We start from the raw sequence: 22,595 nt of genomic DNA on the forward strand, positions 1-22,595 counted from the left end.
ATAGAAAAAAAAGAACCAGAGTCGAAGACGAAGGAGTATAGGTGAGTACTGGAAGAGGAAACGATCGGATCATCATTATCATCGTCGTCGTGCGTGGTCGCGTGTATGATGATACAACACCATGATTTATACATACAGCTTTGCTGTTTTGCCTGGTCATTCGGTTTCATTAAGGAGTCGCAGAAACCGATCTGTCCCCGATAAAGGCCGCGAGGGAGCGAGCGGCTCAGCCTCGCACTACTTGTATACATATATATATATATATATATATATATATATATAGGTATAACTATACGCCCTGGCAAATTGACGTCACCGGACACACCCAGCCAATGCCCCGCGATTTTCAATCTCCGATAGTCCAGTATAACATACGTATATTATACGTGTACCTGCACCGCGATAAATCCATCTGTACACGTGTACATACGTATATATTAATGGTGAATGTGGTTGGCTCTCCATCTTCACATTTAAAACCGATCCGCCGGAACCGGAGCGGTTGTTTCAATCAATCGCAGAGTCTCTGCGATAATACACATTATATATCGAGGAGCGACTGAAAATAGCTGCCGGTCTCAAATAGGAGCCTACGTGTATATATAACATAAATGTACAGCCGAGCGCATTCACACGTAGTGAGCCATTTATAATACGCACATTGCAGTTATAATATATACCGACTTGTGAGACAAGAAGTGTTGAACGAGTCGTTGGGCTCCGTAACATCGGCAATCATTGGTCGAAAGACAGACACTTTTTTTTAATATGTGTATAATATATGTATTTCGCCGATCCTCACCTTATCGTCAGTTTTTGCATGATGAAACATCGATAATGTGTATATATATTATGATGCATTGCAGGCAACAATGTATAAACACACAAGTATCGCGCCTCGCTATACTGACTCTTTATTACACATTTAATTGGCAAGAACAAATGGCTGATGGTGCGCGTGTTTTAGGAATTCACATTGATTTTTAGCTCGGACATCTAATGATAATTTACAATGTGCTGTAGATTGCTCCATAAAATTCATTGTGTACAACACAAAATACTCATGACTCGCGAGTCTCGTGACCTTTAAATAAGTGATATATATATAGGAAAAAGAAAATAAGCGATTCTGCTGACTCAAGGTAGGTAGGTATGTTATACATATAGATACACGAGCTCACCTCCGCGGGCATCAGAGTAGCACGGGATAGCTGGCTCCACCCACTTCATCCCTGATTTCGCGACGAAATCTCATTTATACGTACATAGGTGTATAGTGTATAATACACTTGGGTAACTCTTTGTGTGAGTGTAAAATACGTGTGTATGTATACATATAGGGACCGAGCAACCATTGCCATCGGAAAGTTTTCCTCAAAAGATCCAACCAAAGTTGCACGTATGGCTGTATACATATATATATATATATATATTTATACGCTGTGGTGTACAAATACACACGCGCGCAGACCGAGGGGGGGGGGGCGATAAAAAACAGTCCAGTCAGCGGGGCGTGGATGTACCTATCCCGAGGCGGACACTCGACGCGCGAGCAATCTCCCATCCGAAAAGAATCGGAAACGGATGTATAGGTACGCGTGAGTTTGGAGGAGGCATTTAAATAGCAAAAGCCGTAAACGGGTATACATATGTATAAGCCCAACTGCTGCTGTACCATCACCATCACACTTGCACCATATACGTAGTTTCTTTCTTTCTTTCTTTCTCACTTGTTCCTCTGCAAGGTATACCTATATACAATTTGCGTTGTTTGAAACAGCCTGTCTTGGTTTTTATCTCTCTCTCTCTCTCTCTGTCTACGGTTTTGCTGCTACCTCGAAAGGGTGTGTCCACCGCGAGATAAATTTTATTTGTCCGTTGCTTTTTTAAACTCCGGTGCGACTGCATCACCTGGGTTCGCCTTCGGGTATTATTTTTATTTTTTATTTTTATTGTTGTTATCATGATTATTATCATCGTCGACGAGTCGTCGAGGCGAGAGAACAATGCACGCAAGGGAAATTATTAACGTATAAGAATATAATATGACTGGTTGCACGAAAAAAATTGTCTATTGTTTAAAAAATCAATCAATACCACATACGTAATAACCTATTTGTTCCACCTAATGTGTCGAAAGATACTTATTGGACAATTGAATTATTACACACCACTATCTTCGAGACTTATTGGATTACAAGATGATGATTGTAGACAAAATAAATCGTGCGCGCGACGATCGTTCAAAAAATCAATTAAAATTACAAATACATTGGATTAGACGTGCTCTCGTTTTCTCTGTGAATGCATTTGAAGATCGCGGCCATCGGAAAAGAGGGCAAAACCCGAGATAGTGACCAAAACAGGAGAACGAGGCAGAGAGGGAGAAAAGACATCATCAGTAGAGAAGTACTATATATGTATATATCTCTATATCCGTCGTGGTGTGGTAATGGTGGTGGTGGTGTAATCAGCGAGCCACGCCCATCCGCGCCGCATCTCTTTCTCTCTCGCTCGGCGACCCGCCCACCGGAGAGCAATTACACCCCGACGACTTCACCCGCGTGACAACGGATATCTTGGATATATATATATATATATATATATATATATATATATATATATATATACGTGTATTTGTAGGTATGTGTTTGGGAGCACTCTCCGGAGCTGTATGTGCGGCGGGGATGATGAACATTACCCCGAATTTCCTTCCTCTCGATTGTCGCCACCGCGACGCTTTTCCAACCGAGTCCCTCTTCTTGACGCTTGCAAGGCTTTGCTCTTTCGATCTTTCTTTTTTTTCTAGCTATGTAATGTCTAGTATTTTTTTTTTCCTTTGTCGGTTCCGTTGATTTGTCTCGTTTTACTCGATGAGACCAGAGTATTATTCTTGTGTTAAATTACACCATTTGTGGGTAGATGTGATGCTGGAAACAAAACATTTTCATTCAATCTGAATTTTTACGCTTCGTTGGACACTCAGATATGACTGAATACGTGCCTATTTATATATTCTTCTTCTGTAAAAATGTTTCAGGTAATATTCAATCAAAAAATAATAAAAAAAATTTTCATCATTTCACTTTGATCGAACGACTTTGTCGTATAGTTTTTGGTATGTTTCTTTTGTCATACTATATGGTCACTGTGAAAATAGTACCTATCAAAGAAAGAAAGAGTGACATACCCCCACTATAACTTTTTTTTTCCGCCTCTACGATAAATCTTTTTTTTTCCCCACTTAATTTACCGAACAAAACTACCGGGTCACTTAGCCGCTCCGTTTTTTTACGCCTCGAATCCCCGATCTCGTCGCTTTTTTTTTTTTTTCTGTTACCCACCATCCCTTGCTCTTTTCCGTACATATACCAATCCCCCGTCCGCGTCTCCCTTTTTTTTTCAAATCTCTCATTCGCTACCCTAATTAGATGTCGTGGGTCAATGGGTACGATTATCTGCTCATTTTATGCGACACGTACACCTCGGGTGTGGCCGATATACACGAAGATTTCTTGATTTTCCGCATGTGGTTTTTGGTAACACGTAAAAAAAAAAAAAAAAAAAAAAAAAAAAAAAAAGCAGTCAATGGAAATCCTTCCGCAACGTGCAATATGCATAAACTTTTGCACTCGATTGATTGCATTATTCGAGTCGAGTCTCCCGGTCGACGAAATGTTATTGCTTTTAAAGTAAATTAAGGTTAAAAGCGCGTTACCGATGAATCGGATTTAATTTCCCGGGGGATACGATTAAATTTAATCGGGATAAAGCGTCCCATATGCATATACTACACATCCTGCAGTCGCTCACCATCCAGATTGCAACAGCAGCTCTTAAATAATGAATTTGACGAACAGCCCAATTACCAAGCCCCATAAGACACGCTTAATCTTACCAGACATTGAGTTATGTATCATAAATAATGGTCTCATGCGATAACCGACAAATTCATGATTTTTTTTTTTTTTTTAAGGCATAGACGAAACAGGGACATCTAATGGTGCAATCGGCAATTCTCTTCCTGCTCCATATAATTATATACCCTAAAACAAGTGATTATCACAATTCATACCACATACCGTTGAAAATGGTATTCCAAACGTGATTTAGGATACAAGATATACCATAATACCTCGCAAAGCTGCTTGATCAACTTGGAGTTGGCAATTATTCGAAAGTGTAACTTTTAACGTCTCTAGGGAGCACCCATATGGAGTAATCGAGGTAAAAAAAAAAAAAAAACGTACAATAAAAAAAGTGATTCGCATCAACTTTTCAATGACAGTGGACAACAGCTCCCAATCTGCAGCGCCAAGCAGCAATTGTCGTTCCGTCGAATACTTGCATTGTTCGGCTTTCAATAGCCGTCCTCCCGAAAGAACAACGAAAGAAGAAGCCCGACAGCATCAGTTGAGCAGAAAAGAGCAGTTGGCCGCGAGCGTATAGGTACATCTTTTCCTCGGCGTCCGAATTCGTCGCGCTCCTCGAGAGCTCTATTCGCGCGATTTCACGGCCACTTCGGGGGTTGAGCCATATATAGATGAGGGGTGGGCTTGGGACAAATTACGATTGGCGAGTGTGGGAAAGAGTCAGGTCTAAGTGCTCCCGGAACGACGGAAATTAAGCCGAGGGAGAGCGCCAGCCATATACCCATGTTGGTGGAAGATTCGTGCGCGCGACTCGATGTAAGGAGCGATTTTGTTTTGACTGTTGCACTTTTGGGCGTGGAACGGGACGATTAACGCGGATTTATTGCACCTCTGGGCCGCGTGCGCCGGTTTTTTCTTTTTTTTTGCTTCTCTCTCACCACGGTGACCCGTGTACCTACGTCACACCCGGACAAAGCAAATTCGTTCAACTTTTTACAATTTTTACTGCCGGATAAAAAGTCTTCTCCGAGCGATTATGTATATATCGCTATCGATAAAGGGTGTATACTTGCCCATCACCCTATATTACCCAATACAAATTGAAGACTTGCGGTGACAAATATGACCTTTGGATATCGGGCAGCTCTACCAAAAGAGCAAGCCCTCGACTCTCCTCTTGTATACACGAATACCCACGTGAGTTGAAAAGGAAGGAGAAAAAAAAAGTCATCATCGTCGCCCACAATATTTTCCAGTCTCGCGTACACGCGCATGTCTCTCATGTATATACGTGTATATACTTCTCAAGAAAAGGAGAAAAAGAAGGACACATGGGCCAACCCACTTTGTCCCCTCCGTTGTCAAACTTTGCCGAAAGGAGCACCCGAAGAGAAAGAGAGAGGAGGAAAAAAAAACAAGCACAAACAAAACGCATTTTGGGGTATCAGAAAAATTTGGAGGAACGACCGCAAATCATCGATGACAAATGAAACTTCATGCCCGGGGGCTCCTTCTTTTCTTCCTCGGCTCGCTATATACTTACAGCGGGCGAGCCATTCATTGTACCATATGCACGCGCAGTAAGACGGCGAGGCGCGCTCCGGGCCGACTTTTGTGCGACACGCGCCACAATTGTCCACCATGTTACACTTACTTATTCACTTTTGGCTCTATACGCGCGCGTGTATGGGTATACACGTACGCCCGTTAGTTGGGGCTCATCCCTCCTGAGAGCTGGCTGTGTAAGGTATATTATACTTACAGAGACAGGAAACTGCAATAGCCCTTATTCCTCTCTCTCTCTTCTTTTTATTTGCGGTCATATTGTGGTGTGTGGCTTGCACTTGCACGCGTTTCAGCCGCGATACTTTACAATTTGCAACGCCCGGCGGTCAAAAATGTGAGCTTTGAGCTTTTCCACGATCGAAATATTAACCCCAGTCGCTTACTGCAAAGATAAACACGTTATGTGCAGCATTTAAAAACTGTCTATATTTTTTTAAAAATTTTATCGATTTCTTTCCTTTCATCCTCATGCAAATCAAAACAAAATTATGTCGGATTCCGTTCAACGACATTGTGTTTCAAGTTAAACATCAAATGGTTTGTGTAGGTTACATTTGACCAACATGTCTTGTTAATAATACACAAATTTAGTGTACTTCAGCCCTATGCCAACTATCATCGTAATCTAATTTAGTGTATTTATTTATATTATTATATTAAGTAAAAATATACAACAACTTTATGTAATTTTGACAATGTACTTTCGTAATTCGGTGAATTACACAAGATTTTTAAACGTCCGGATAATTGAACTATCTCATAACGAAAGACTACGAAGCCACAGCACAACTTAGAATTCAAATGTTTTAGCTTGAAAAATAGCCGAAACTTTAAACGTCCGTATCTCCGTAAATAATGGAGATATCGCGAAATACAACGGACGACTACAAAGCCATGGGAGCACTTAAAATTCGAATTTTTCGGCTAGATAAATAGCCCAAACTTTAAATGCCCTTATTTCCGTAAATAATAGAGATATTGCAACATAAGCATAAATTTTGAATCATACCCAAACAGCCGAAACTTTAAACCTTTTTAATATGTAAATTAATATGTAACAAATTTTTACATAAGTAGATTCACTAAATTTATGTAATTTTGACACTTAATTTTTTTAAATTTATTAAACTACCCACAATTCCTGTGCATACATTGAATTTTAGTATTATATTATAGGTTGAATTAATCATATTCATAGAGTCGCCCGTTTCTTCATAAAATGCATTGATGCGCTTAAGTGACACATTTCGAAAGAAATTTTATTCATCGTCGATTAAAAAAAAAAAAAAAAATATGCACCTCTCGCAAAGTTTCTTTATAGACGGCTCGTGGGAAAGTGAACGGTTTAAGGTATTATAACACATGAGCATCACCTAATTGATCTGTTTAATGTATACCTACAACCAAACCTCGGAGGCCAGGTATAAGCCGATGATCGTTATCGATGAACGTTTTGAATCGGCGATAAATAGCTTTCTATTAAATTTCACGGAAGCCTGTATGTATACGGATATACCTGTAAGGAAATTTTCATTCGCGTCAGCTATCGATACTCGATTAAATTTCAATGAATCGGAACGGAAGCGGCAAATTGAAATTGAAACGATTTTAGCGCTCGATAAAAATTAATCGGGACCAACCGATTCCAATATAAATACCTACCCGGTCCGCTTCCCTCCTCCTCCTCCTCCTCCTGCCGACAAGTCGAAATATCAAGCGAGACATCCCCGACGGTTTTGCCGTGCGGAATAATTTATGAATTTTGCGGTGTAGGATTCGCTTTGGGGTTACAAATTGTGTATATACACGGCTGGTAACCGACACAGTCGAAAATACATATACCGCGATGCGACTATCAATTGAAAACAATTTGAAAAACGGAAAAACCATACTTATTCTATCGATTCGAATGAAAAAACGTTTTTTTGAAAAAGTAAAAATTAGGTCGCTTTGAATCAACGAGTACAGTAGTAACTCTACTTCATGAAGTAAAAATTATTAATTCACTTTTTACAATAAATTAGTCGATACTAAATGAACAAACGCTTCATTTTGTCTTTTTCACTATGGTTTTGATAAAAAAAAAAAACTATAGAATTTTTATATATTTGTAGGGTATTTACAATGGTAACGTGATGATGAGAAAATATCTGCTATGTACACATACAAACAAATCACATCGTGAAGCTTGGCTGTACAGATATAGATGACGTACGGCTCGATTCACCCTCTCAAAAGCGTGAAATCGTATTAAAATTGAATTCCAATAAATTGAGCTTTCGTCTATCACGTCCTGGTAATCAAATATTCATTAACCAAGTCCGAGCCAACGAAAGATAGAGAGCAAAGTTCCCCCCATCGTGGGATTGTACCTATACCTATATACTAACGTACATACGGGCATCTGAGGACATGTAAAAATGAAAATTAATTATACAACTCTCGAAGCTGATCAAAATAATAACGTTTTTTTTAATTTTTTTTATTCTCATCCCTTATTTGTTAAATTTTAATCTCAAACTCCATAAGGTATACGTCAATAGTTTTCATACTGGCACCATTCCAACAAAATCATCCCCACGTAAGCTCGTACAAACAGTGAATAAGTGTTTATGTGTGTATGCATTTATCAGACCCTGCGAAAAATTGAAAAAAAAGAAAAACAGTATCAACATCATTGAGCAAAATGTTAGCCATTAAGGCTGCCAGTAAGTATTGGAGCAAAGAAAAGAGCGAAGGGTCGGGGAAACAACTTTTCCCGGAGTCAGCCACCACTTAGCCACCCTTTGGGGGGGGGCAAGATTATGATTTTGCTATCCTACTCTCTCTCTCTTATTTTTTTCTTTCTGCAACAACAGCAGTCATTTCACCGTATATGTATATAAACTTTGGATCGGATAGAAAGAGCGCATTGGGTGTAGGTACAATACGAGGCGCGAGGGGGGTCTACGAGTTTGTCCGGGGGTACGGAGGGCGTGTCGGCCCGCAACGATGATTTATCTGCGTCGCAAGCGAGAGCCATCCAGCGGTAACTGTCGCGAGATCACCGGCTAAACGACGACGACCACTGCCGCCGCTCTCCTATACAATATATTATACAATATCCTATACTATACTGCGGCAGTACATGTAGAGCTCGTCTGCACGCATATATGTATACATACAGTCTATACACGTCTTCTTGTGTATCATGATCGACCGTAATGCACTTATAACCCGGCCATTGTGTCGCTGCACACTGCACATATATATTCCTGTTTATCTCTCTCTCTTTATAATGTAGAGAGAAGTTGGTGTGTGTGCGTGCGTTAATGATGATGCTCGAAAAGTGTGTGCGAACAACGCACATCAAGGGAGCGCCACCCAACCACCATCACCCCGAACCCGGCCGTTTTCACTCGATTGCTTACCGCTAGCAAATTGTTCGGCCTCGGGGCTGTTATCTGTATAATGTATATGTGTACTTGATACCATAAAACAGACACACGCGCGCAAAATGTCGAGCGCAATTATCTTCCCCTCCTCACTCTCTCCTTTTAATGTTACTTACATGCTCGATTCTACTTTTTTTTTCTTTTCTCCTAGTATCCCCTGTTAATTTGTTGAATCCGTGCCACCTAATAGACATGTATAATATACACACTTGTGAATAAACGCATTAATCGGATGTTGAAACGAGTTTGGGTGAAATTGGTTGTGTGTGGCGACGGGGCAACAGTTGTCAACCGGTTACTCCTATATCCGCACTTCGAACACATGCAAATGAGCCCATATTATATTCTCGGTCGTTAAAGTTGCTAACGCGCATAGGCATTAACTTTCATGCGCCGATCGATGGGCGATGTGCCTTCACTTACAACACACTATAAATGTACATAGGCGTATATATATGTCTGTATAGTTTCTATGGGTAACATGCAACGCCTGTTACAACGCAATAATTGTACCTACACGTTTTTTCATCTCGCGCAATCTCACGCAGAGCACATGGGTCTAATTACTGGAAATTTATTAGTTGCAGCACGGGTGACAACTTATTGTATAAGGTACGGCAGATCTGTTTGTACAATCCACTAATTACGACCAAGTGTCAACACTAGTTGTTTGATCTCGAATTACACACTGGCACGTATATAAATTATGGCTCGTGTGGCCATTTTTTAGCGCTCGTTTGTATAAGACATGGGCATTTAAAGATGAAAAATTATAGCGAAGTACTCTCGTGCATGTCCAGTTGCATCATCTCCGGGATAAAGGATCATGCTCCCAATTGAAACAATCATTTTTCAGATCTTGCGAAATAAATCGAGGACCTGCCAATCACGATTATAAGCCAAGACAATGACGTACAGACGATGCATGATGCACCTGCGTAAATTATTAAAATGTTTATAATATATTATACACAAATAGTATGGGTACACTTGGCAGGGCGGACGCGTGGCATCGAGCTCATTGCGGTTGAAACACAATTTTCGCGAAAAGGCCTGCATATACACAAAGGGAGAGGAAACGATCGTAAGTACAGGCACAACCGATTCGACCAATGTTTATTGTTGACAGTCAAAGGAGCGAAGCGCAGGAGCAGGTAGTACATGATAATAATCGCACAGTCGACTGGGCGGTCTGTACGGGGGTACCTACCACTTATACCGTGCGCCCACCGAATTACGCGACGGATGCTCCTCGCAGCTGGTCTTTTTTTTTTTTTTTTCGCGACGTCTATGGTCAATGTATAAGGTACCTGTGAATTTTCGTGTGTACACCTATATACCCACGCACAAGTGCAATTTGCGGGATGATAATACGGTCGAGAAGCGCGCGCGACGTACGAAAACGCCCTTCGGAAACAGTGCAATTCACGTTATGTATCTGCGGGGCGAATTAGCGTGCGCGTGTGTATTTTACCTATATAATTATACATCACCACGAACAGTGGGTACATTGTGCCGATATTGTAATATGCTGTGTATATATACACGTGCAGGGGACGCGTAACGTGCCTACAATGCGCGCGTCCCAATATTCGCAATTAGGTATATATATTATCGAGGGTCTCGACGGGCGTGAGCATTATTGCGTTGTCCTCGGATGTCGGCAACACTGCTGTCGTACATTATTTTTCGCTGCCAGTATATTAAAAGAGAACGTATGTCCCAAAATAAAAAAAAAATTAAAAAAAATAGTCGAAAAGTACAGGGTAGAAAATTATAAAAGTGGTACACACGATGACAATATATTATATGCGAGCAAATGGACGAGTTGTTTTGTTCGTTTTGCACATTAGCTTAATTGACTGTACGAAGCAACACCGATTCCCGTGATTTTCACGCATCAACAGCTTCCCCACGCATAGTTACCTATATATAATACATCTGATAGGCGTATCGAGGGATAGTATCATTTTAATCATTAATGGTGTGCGTATATATCGTATACCGTACAATACCTAGTACCTATACGCTCGCATATAATCACATGCATATGTAGGCACGAGCTGACGAGGAACCAAAAAGAGCAGTTAGCGCATTAGGTATAGCCGCACACGTAGCAGTGTATACCCACCCTATATACTGTTCGGATCGGCAAACTCGAACGGTGCCCATATGGGCGTCACGCCCACGAGGTACGAGGCCTTATGTCAGCGTATACATATACACCTAAAGGGCATACCTATATCTGACTTGTGCAGTGTGTGTTCCCGGTCCTTGCTCCCTTAGAAAATCGGCTCCTGCCCTGTCCGTATACGTGTAGAATAGACAAGTCAAAATCCGCATGTCGATATGCCTAATACCTCAAATCTGCATCATCGACGGCAATACAATACAATAGTGTAAGACCCGGTGGGAAGCAGCACCATCATTATAGTACTTGCTTGTTTGGGAGCTGAAAAGTCGGAGCAACGGCTATTGTGCATCATATATTATATTATACCGTGTAATAGGTACGTGTGTGCATAATATAATATATAATGTAAGAGATTGAAAAATGGAGAGGATACTCGCCTGGTTTTTTTTTTTTTTTTTTTCCTGTACATGCATTGTGCGATCGTGCGATGAGCCGACGAATATTGTCAAAATAGATCATATACCTTTTGAGGATGATGGGACACACAACGCGTTCACGCCTTTTGCCCGTCCATTTGCCGTTTGTCGTCCGTGATGTATCTTCCGTTGCTTTCATTTGTTCGAGTGAGCATAAGTTGGTGTGTAAGTAGATAATATACCTTCCTTCCTGTATGTGGAGTTGGAGTGTGTGCCGGTCCTCCCTTGCCTGTCGATTTCTTTACAACTCTCGGGGCCCCTGCAGCCTCAAACATGATGCACAGCCTACTTGGATCTCTTACCTATACCTACCAACATGTTTGTATCCCTCTGTTGTCGAGGTGCGTTGGGAGGCGTGAATTTTTCACTCCATTATTCACGAAAAATCGAGGACCCATTTGACGTGTCGGAGATTATTTTCGCTATCGATCGTTGTATGCATTTTTTTAAGGAATCTTTTTTTTTTTTTTTTTAATTTATCAAATCGTTGATATAAAATAAAATTTGGTTTGAAAAAATACATCGGTGCCGTCTAATAAAGATTCAGTGATGAATAATTATGTATTACCCAATTATCATAATAATAATAATAATGGACACGGTCATACGTAACATGTTTTATTGCATTTTCAACATACTTACACAACGATTATCGTAGTAATAATACTCGCTTTGCTTATCGATTGCTCCTTTTTTTTTCACGCATTAGCTGTACGCCCATTACGTACAACATGTTGCGTTCGACGACAATTAGCAATCGCATTTTTTTTTCTCTTTTGTGCACACCACCGGAGTCTTAATTCGATTTTTTACGCGTTACATATACTATATACATATAAATCAATGGTATACCCATGTATAGGTAAGTGTGCGATCGCCTGATCGTCTTTTTTCGTTCGATTATTATTATATTTATATACATTTGGTGTATCCATTATTTCTAAAAGTACATTATAATTACGTTATGTACATCAAAGTTATATTATCACGGTATTGTACGACTCTGTCTTTTATTTGGTATTTACGCGATTTATTTCAATATTATTGGTCGTACGAAGCTATTGCGAAAGAAAAAAAAAAATGAGAGAAATCGTCGAGTAGTATAAATCTCGTGTGACTATTAATGTGATTTGGCAAAGTAATTCATAGATGTATAATTGTTGTTTAATATTTACAACGAATTTACAAAATAGTAGGTAGGAACCTATTTATAAGTGTTTAATCGGATCACACTTTTATACTATATACATGTAGTCATTTTTCGTACATTACGCTATTTATATAGTACAGGCTGATGGTTGATTATTGGTACACGTGATGAAAAGTATACGATAGTAAATCTGGCAACAGGAAACAGCTTTGGTTATTTATTTATACAAAACGATGGAAAAAAAAAAAAAAAAAACTTAACAATTATCTGTAATGCATAATTTGGTGGAGACTGCAAGTTTGAAAAAAAGGACGTAATCTCGATTATCCACGTTTGCCTGCAATTGCGATAAAAACCTTGGATGGCAATTAAAAATAAATATGTGTAAATGAGTAAATACCTACTCTCAATTTGACGGTAGAAAAGAGCAATTTATTCTAATGAACCATCGTATTAAGAGGAAAATGATAATAATAAACGCTGTACGATTTAGAGTCGTTTGGTGCGCGGTAATGCGAAGAAATCGATGGCTATAAATACAAAAGCACCGAGACCGTTTAAATCTATACTTGGGCTGCCTCGGTAGTAAAAAAAATGAGTCGATTAAACAATTTCAACTTGAGCTGTTATAGTTGATAAAATAATTTTCCTCCGTATAAGGTACAAGGAATAATCTCGGCAACCATGGGATCACAAAGATTAAATCAAAGTACAATATAACTATAGCAGTGTGTCGTGTGCTCGTTCCTCGTGGAACGTAATATCAAACTGCAAATACAGGGCGGCTCATGCGGTTGGGGGACACTCGCACCACCAGCCATATATATAATATATACATGTATATATCTATACGCACACGATCGCACGGGCGAGAGAGGGAGACGCGGGCGACTCTTTCTCCGGCAAATATGTATTCATAATTCACCCTTTGCGTTCGTACCCCACGTCTCTCGCTCCCTCGCAACTCCCCCGAATCTCTCGAGTCTCAGCGGGATAGGTGTACAAGATTTGTCCATTAATTCATTCGAAACGCTATCAAGTACTTAACTCCGGCGATTCCGTGCGTCTGTATAATATTCACCGTGTCTGCCTAGCGAGAAAAAAAAATTATTCTCGAACGACCCCATGCATCGGCCACCGATGGGACTCAGCCCCGCGCGAGTAAATTGGCGCATACATAGTTGTAACATCACACGGTACAACGATTTACTTGGGGTTGTAGCGTCGTTGTTGCGCACTACTCGATGGACTACCTGGCCGAGCTGGTGCTGGACGGTCGGGGCACGCTGAAGGCCCTCAGCCCACCCGGTGAGCCCAACGTGAGGGAGGCGCCGGTGGGAGCGCTCGGCACCCGGGCCGTCAGGTTGAGCGCGGGCCCGCCGTTGATGGCCGGCTGCGGGCACTTCTCGAGGTGGTGGTGGTGCGAGCGCACCGCCAATCGGCTCACGTGCACGGGAATCGGCACTACTATCCTCGAGCCACCACTACCCCCCGACGACTGCTGTCCACCGCTGCCACCACCGCCGCCGCTGCTGCTTCCGTTGTGGCGCCCGGCTGGGTTGCTCGGGCCACCGCCGGTCAGCCCGGCCTTCACCCGCTTCCACTTGGCCCGCCGGTTTTGAAACCAGATTTTCACCTGGACCCCCATCACAGATGCAAACACACCGTTGGCTTGGAATACGGTCAAGCGACAGCAATGGGTGTATGTAATATAGGTACGTACCTGCACCTCGGACAGCTTGAGGGAGTGGGCTATGTGGGACCTCTCGGTGAGGCTGAGGTACTTCTTGGCGTGGAACTCCCTCTCGAGCTCGAGCAGCTGCTCGGACGTGAAGGCGGTCCTGCGCCGGCGGGCCTTGCTCCCGGCGCCTCCTTGGGCCGCGTTGCTAGGGTTGGTAGGCGCGCCCTGTCCGGCCAGTGGCGGAGTTGTCGTCCCCTCGGCGCCGGGCGTCTCGGTCGGTGGGCTCTCGTCATCGCTGTTGTCCCCGCTCTCGGCGCGGCCGCTCTCCGAGCCTAAGGGGAAAAAAGGACCGCCGGGGAGCGCGGGTCGTTTATTTTCGGCAGATCTGTGGGCTGCATTTGTAATTTCGATCGGCGCCCCGACACTACGTGTAATACATCGACCACCGTTGGGGACAAGTGTGGTTTTTTTTTTTTTTTTTTTTTTTTTTTTTTTTTTACGCAAACGCACGACGCATCCGTGCGTAAATGGCTGTGAAATGCATTGGTGATTTTTTTTTTTTTTTCACGATTTTCAAAACGTGCAATTAAGCGTACATTTATACAGAGGACACGTGTCCTGGTCTATACGGTTTTTGAATATCAAATGTCTTACGGCGCCAGTGGTGGAGGAGGATGTGCATTCCCGGAGTCGAGTGCTTTTTCCCTCAATTTTCGGCACGTCCGGGCGGGAGGAAATAAACCCAAGTACCCTCTGCCTATTGTTATGCGAAACGTATAATCACCGAATATAATAGCCACCATACGAATCGAATTTATTTGGCGCGGGATGTTGTTTTTTTTTTTTTTTTTTTCTTTCTTCAAGTGAAACAGGAAAAAACAGGACTTTTTTTCTTTTGCAGGTGGTTAAATCATCAGGTGGGCGGGAAAAAAACAATAATACCTATGGTGAAGCAGGGCAATTCGAGCGCGGTTTGCGGTCGCTACGAAGAAAGTTTGTCACCGTGAAAAACACATCTACACCAAGAAAAAATAAATAATAAAAATCATAGAAAAACTCCAGCAAAAATTACCGTTCTTTTTTTGTTTTGTTGTTTTTTGTTGTTTTTTTTGTACTAAATGGTAATTTATAATTTTTGCTGGAATTTTTCTATGATTTTTATTGTTTTTTTTTTTTGCTCTCAGTGTATCATCCACACGTCTTGCGTCGAGCGGCAACTTAAAAGCTCACCGCTTCGCGATACAAGATGGTCAGATGTATAAAAAAAAAAAAAAAAAAAAAAAAAAACCCTACTTACCACCTTTTGGATTGGATTGGGAAAATTGGTGTCGCAACCACCGCGGACGACTCGTGGAGTCGCATCCCTCGCGTCTTTACACTCGCTATGCAGCTCTAGGCCGGACTTTGCAAAGCTACCGGGGAGCTATATATAAAAGAGGGCTGAAATCGATAGCTCGGGCTGATATGAATTATTGGCCAGCCGGTGATGTGCTCCGGAGCTGCACCGCGACTCTAGATTGGTCATTGTACCGCTGGGCTTCGCGAACGCGTCATCGCTTCCTTTGTTTCCGCGCGCCCATAGCCGAGCTCGCCTCGTCGAATAAAATATACACACGGAGCAGCTATCGCCTGATTGCGTATTGATTTACGCGCTTGAGCCGCCAAGCCTTGATTTATGGTGATGAAAACGGGGAAACAAAATCAATCATTTAACGCGGGGAAAATTGCTCGCGCGCGTGCGTATGGATTAATAAGTTAAACGGGCTCTAGTGCGAAAAACAAAAAACATAATTTGGAAGCCTCAAAGGAAATTTCTTTGCTATGCACACCCGTGCAGTCTTGCAAGTTCCGAACAGTGGCATTCGATCGATGGGCACGAAAAAGTTGTACAAACTACAATGTGATCCGTATGCTACCTATGGATGGTTCGATAATTTTTTTGAGATGATCAATAACTTGTGAATTCGAAAGAAGAATACTGGGTTTTCAGGAGATCTGCCGAGACAATACAGAGCAGCATCTATTAACATTACAAATAAAATTCGACTTGGAGTTAAAAATCGTAATTGTCAGAAGTACAATGTGTACTGTATGTCTCTTCTCTGAAAACCAAGTGTTCTTTGTTTATTTTATTTTATTTTATTTTTTTTCACGCAATAATTAACTCAACGAGAAAGTTCATCTCATAAGGTAGTTGTAGTTTTCTGGAAAAGTTTGCTGCCATGATAAAGTATAACAATATAGGTACGTAAAATTTACTTGGCGTTTATTGCGACAGATAAATTTTCGAGCCAATAAAAGTGTCAGTGTATACCTAACAATGACAAATGTAGGATAGTGGTGAATACAGAGTTACCCGAGGAATGAGACTTACGGCACGGATACATATTTTAGAGACGCGCGCCACCAAGTTTTACTCGTACATACCCTACAATAAAAAGTTGCATTGGGCATAAGTGAGCGCGGGTATATAGCATTTAATTGCTTGCCGGCTATAGTCGCTGATGACAATTAATTATGCATAGAATGATATGCGATACTATAGATGTTGTATTGTATATACTGTTTTTGCAGCTGTCAACAATCAAGTAAATCGATCGGTCGTTCCGAAACTATGGGGGACACTTTTTTATTAAATCAATATCCTATAATTTTCATTTCTATTATTTCAGAACTATACACAATGCAATGAAAAATCGATTACCTACAAAACGACGGCAAATTATAAACTTTCCTCATAAACGCGGTAAAAATTATAACTTATGCGTACACCTATACGTATCGCTGTTATATTATACTACAAGTAATCGATGACCCATTTTCACGAATAGGACGTGTATATGTATTATACAGCTCGGCAGAGAGAAAGTGCAGCTTCTACGGTCTTCTATAATGCATCAGCGTCAGCTGCAGTATATAGTCCGTCGACTATAGGAACGTGAAGGTAGGTATGTATAACAACTCGATGGAGCTTTGGCGGAAGTAATTATCTCACGGCTCGCGTGCACTCGATAAGTGATTTTCGATCAACTCGCGCTCATTGTTGCTATCGATGGGTTATTTTGCGAAGCTATGGGTATTCCCACTTTCATGAATGCACAAGTAACTCTACGATTGACGCTCTCACAGGTTGGATCGTGAGCTCGATGTCTGGTATAACTACAAATTGTACTACAAAAAATAGAAGTGAAGCTTGCAAAAGTAAGTAGTACAAGTTTACAGCACACGTACGTGCAATCGAATGGACATCAACGAGACTAAAAATATCAACGAAGGGAATACCGTAAGACCCGACAATAAACTCCATACAGCTGTAGATTACCAAAAGCTCTGCCTGAGCATCTCGTAAGACCATTGTCTACTCCTAATTCCAGTTTACATGCACCCAGGAATCTCTAAATCCTGTCTTCTTCCAACCCCTTTCTGATACATTTTTTGGAAAGCGCTTTCGTTGACTCTTCACGGCCTATTGCTCGAGCTTTTGTACAATTTTTTTTTAACTCTTACTACTACAATTATCATCACTATTATTATTATAATAGCATGGGTCTTGAAAACTTTCACCAACCTTCGTTTCATGTCGTATTTGAGTTGGTTGGCTCAGCATAAACAATTTACTTCTAAAATTGGATCGACACGATTGCGTTCGCTCGATTGATGCATATGGGTGTACACGCTCGTATACATAAAGTATCGAGTCTGATATTTCTAACTTTAGCGCCACGGAGGCACACACGGGATAATTATTGCTCTCCAGATCGATCGACAACGTTTGGATGCGACATCCTTTTAATTAAAGTGCACGTACACTCGGGGAGTTGGGATTTATTTATAAACGTGTAATAACTCCCTTTGCTTATCGGAGGCCCGAAAATACGTTCGTTTTAAAAGCGACACGGTGCACGGCTCGCGTTTATAGAAGTGCATCCGTAAATAAAGCGAGAATCGACCGCCCCCACTCATTCCGAGAAGAGCAGATCGTCCGTGTAATACCTTGTACCCGTATCGTCACCTCCGCTTCATTTGTAAATGAAGATGGGGGTAGTGTTATTGGTTTTTTCCCTCTATTTTTTAATCCATCAAGGAGCTTTCGTTGCTATTGCAAAAATAAAGCACGTCCAAAGCTCGATCGGAAAAACAATGTTGCGGGTATCAAATCGAGGATCTACTTTTTTTTGTGTAAACATCAATTTCCCATTTCCACGAGTCCGAATCTTTAAAAAGTATTTTTACTACAACATTGGCACTTGAACGACATTCGACGTCTTTAGTATTCCGTTTTTTCGCCCAAAATAAGCTTTTTGCCTCTGACCGTAAGTTTTTCTGTACACCTTGTCGTTTGAAACTTTGGAAAACGACAATTACTTATTATTTCCCTTACTGTAAGGATTTAAAACAGCAAAGAATCCCAAAAATTTTGTAAAACACCTCATTGATATTTCGTTGTTGTTTTTTTTTTTCATTTGTCATTTATGTAAAAAAGAGTTTCAGGAAGCTTCTGTGCCTTCAAATATGTTGTTCACAAAGTTCATTGTTAAAATACTTTTATTAAGTGATCTTGACCCTCTTGGCGTTTCAAAAAGTACAAATGATTTAAAACGCAATTGGCAAAAAACACAAGTACGCGTGCACCAAATCAATCAGCCGTCGTTTATCACCGTTGCAACTGCATGAGCGCAATTATATTTTTATTACGCGCATGCATCAACTAAGCCGTCTAATGCCGTCAGAAGTCACAGGCTATAGTTCAGAGGCGGCATTGAGGACTCGTGGCACGTCGCCCGCGATTAACCGGAATAGGGACCGCCCCTTGTTTTATACTATGCGCGTACGTATAAATCCACATATAGGTACACGTACGCGCACGCGAGTCCGCGTCAATGAGCAATTAAAATACAGAAGCCGATCCAACCTCGAAGGGAAATATATAACTTGTCTACGCGTAGGTGTGTACATTATGATGTTGGCATACCCAACTCTTTGGATTCAGTTGTTGTTTTCCACTCACCAATTTTGTTAAAGCGTGTATACAAAAGCAGACCTTCTTTATTTCTTTTTATCAATCACATCGATGGATCCTCTCTGTACGCAACAACATATAACAAAAAAAAAACAAAAAAGAATAGTTTACCGTAGTGGGTTTAGCTACCGGTGATTCGTCTATTGCAAAATGGGCTCATTTGTAAGCGAGTGATACGTGGGTACACACACAATAGGTCCTATTCCAAACGGAGCTGAGAAAATATCGAATTAAAGACGCGATACTCACGAAAGCAAACGACACGACGCGTATCGAGTGTACCCGTGCCAAGGTACACTCGCAGCTCATTACGGATTCAGGCGTCGCGCTGGGCGTATAACGCCTCCGATGAAAATTTCAGAGCCGCGGGAATTTTATCGCCACTACTTAGCTGTGGTGTCGCTTGGCTTTATTATTTTTTTTTTGTTTGTTTTAAACGAGCCGCGTGACGGTGGCGCACTGCTTTGCATAATTGACTCGAGAGCTTTGTACACTTCGGTGGTATATACCCATATTATATGGTGGGCGGACTGCAGAGTATACGACACCGTAACTTTCCGGGACAATGACCAAGCCGTTTTTTGTTTGATTAATTATATACGCGTTTCTCCCGAGATGATTTAATCTTGAGAAATTTTTATTGATCCCGCGCGCGTTGGTCCAAGACCGAAATTAGCATGAGATCATTCACCGATGCGGAGAGAAAAAAATAAAAGCCATCGGTTGTTATATTATATATTCATGTATCAGCGTGATTTGCTATACGTGTGATAGGCGTGTAGTCGGATGATTTGGCCATCGGCCGAGCCGAGAATATCATTTTCGAGATGAGGCGAGACTAATTGTTTGAGCGCGTCTATGAAATTCTAATGTCGCGCGCTAATGGTGAAATACTGGTAGTAGTGTATGGCGTATATAAATAACGTCCTTTGTATGCTAAGTAAAAACTCTAATCGACGCTATTTCGTTGTCATTGTCTTTCCTACACGAGCGAGAAATCAATATTATCCCCGCGGATTATACCTACCTATATACTTATGAACGCACCCATATACAGGTATATATTATTGCGTCGTCTGACGCGTGTCTGCCTCGGTTGCTCAATTAAAATTAAAAAAAAAAAAAATCACATTTGAGCTGAGAAATTGCTTTATCCAACGTATCTCCCAATTATTAATACCTTATGGGTAGCTTTTGTTTCTTTGAAAATCAGGAAATTAATGTATTGTGTAAACTCAGTGGGCATACGTAAACAACACTTTCGCGCATTTCGTTATTTGTCTATGTATACCCACTATTTCGAGGTGTAACATACATGTAAATAAATCCTCTTCGGGGAATCTTATTATCGTTTCGGTAATTTGCACACGACTTTTGTTTCTCTCAAGGGTACACGTATACCTATATACTTGTACCACCGTACCGATGAAAAAGTGCTCGATTTATATTTCGCTCACACTCGCGAAACCGTGTTCGACTCGAGTCACCTGGCCGAAATTTCAATTCGATCCCCGAGACAAAAAGAGGAAAAAACAATAATCTAATGACTCACGGCGCTCCCGAGAAGATCTAACTGTCGTTCTCGGTCGTTGTACCTATACCCTCGCGTACATATATAGCTGGGAGTCGAAGAGGAGAAGTCTTTATAATTAATGCTTGGCTCTTTACGTGTCGCGTATTGTGTGGTAAAAAAAAAAAAGAACAACGGAGGACCGAAGAAACGGAATAAATTACCGAGCCATTAATGAAGTGACGCACTGCCGTATCGTGAAATCACAAGCGATCGGCCATATACTTTGCCTCAAATCCACGCACGCTCGAGGTGGGACATTTGTATTGAGGAAACTCCAATTTTCAAGGAAGAAAAATCCGTTAGGTGTATTTATATCTTACAACTCGACTAGTGTGCAATCGGACTATCGGGTTTCCTACACGGAAGTGTGTACATGTACCCATAAGTACCTCGTCATCGAGAACGGCAGCTAAAATTTACACTCCATAAAAGTATAATGTCCGGTAAAAGCTAACGAAAGATCAAGAGGAAAAAAAAAAAAAAAAAAAAGGTTGACTCGAGACTCATCAATATCAGTCCGATGTTTTAGTGAATTTCCCTGTACCGGCTACACATACATTATACACACACACGCAGTCATCAACGAAATCAGCTTCGAAGACGCACGGATTATATTAAACTTTGGAGAAATGCGGGGATTTTTCACCGGTCGGAGAAATGATATCCCCATGCGTGGGTACACGCGTCAGATCTCATGCACACTCATGGAATATAATCCAAAAGACCCACCGATGGTATCGTGGAACTAAGCCGATCGAATAACAAAAATCGAAAACATTGGACGAGTGTAGTGGCGGGTGCATCATACCGTGCTGGGACTTTGAGAGGTCGTGGACGGGCGAGAGGCTGCCCTCGTCGTCGCTCTCGTCGCTGTATCCGGAAGCCGCAGCCGCAGCCGCGAGCAACCGAGCCGCCGCTGCCGTGGTGACCCTGTGCTGGTGATGCTGTTGACCGCCCGGGTAAGCCGTGTCCTGCAGCTGGTGATGATGAGCCAGAGCAAAGTGGTGGTGTTGGTGGACGGGAGGGTAGCCGGGGAGCTGCCTCGAGCTGCCGGCGTAGACGCGCATCGGCTGGAGCCACGCGCTGTACAAGCTCAGCGGCACCGGGAAGCCTGAGACACGGTATAGCCGGTGCAGTCAAAGATAAGGAGCAGCGAGAGTTTCGACTCGGCTTACCTGGAAGGGCACCGGCCGTCGCGAGGCAGTGCTGCTGGTAAAGGAACTCCCTCTGCCGATCCAGCTCCTCGTTGTTGCAAGACAGCTGCTCCTGCTGCCGGTCCCTGGACGCGTTAGTCGCGCCGATGAGGCTCTCGATCGTAAAGGGCTTCGGGTTCGAGCGCTGGACCTTGAGGTTCATCGTTTCGGCCAGCTCGTCGGAGGCCGAGACCACGTCCAGCAGCTCGGTCGTCTCCATCTCCTTCATCCTCGTCTCGCTGTCGAATCGCGCGCGTCCCGGTGATGATGCTGCTGCTGCTGGTCGAGTCGAGGAGTCGGCGAGAGTCATCAAAGTCTTTGTTTTTCTTTTTTCTCTCGCAACCTTCCAACGCACACAACGATAACAGTTTTCCCTTTCAATTTCACTGTAACTCTACCGCATCACTGATGGTATATTTATGTATATTTATGTATGATTGACAAATGATGATGATGATTCACACGAGCACTGTCCCACTGAAACCAGGTATATCGG

General features: G+C 42.0%; 1 protein-coding gene across 1 annotated transcript; it reads right to left on the bottom strand.

The window, feature by feature from the left end:
• Positions 1 to 13,881: 13,881 nt before the first annotated feature.
• On the bottom strand, positions 13,882 to 22,328 carry unpg (homeobox protein unplugged). The gene is made up of 4 exons (XM_089590404.1): positions 22,082 to 22,328; positions 21,715 to 22,017; positions 14,356 to 14,645; positions 13,882 to 14,268 (listed from the first exon to the last, which is right to left on the bottom strand). Exons 1-4 carry the CDS (start codon positions 22,326 to 22,328, stop codon positions 13,882 to 13,884), a joined length of 1,227 nt encoding a protein of 408 aa, XP_089446530.1.
• Between the last annotated feature and the right edge of the window lie 267 nt (positions 22,329 to 22,595).

This window comes from Copidosoma floridanum, unplaced genomic scaffold, assembly GCF_036245765.1.
Source record: "Copidosoma floridanum isolate Cflo_tuat_1 unplaced genomic scaffold, Cflo_Japanese_pri ptg000012l, whole genome shotgun sequence".
Lineage (NCBI taxonomy): Eukaryota > Metazoa > Arthropoda > Insecta > Hymenoptera > Encyrtidae > Copidosoma > Copidosoma floridanum.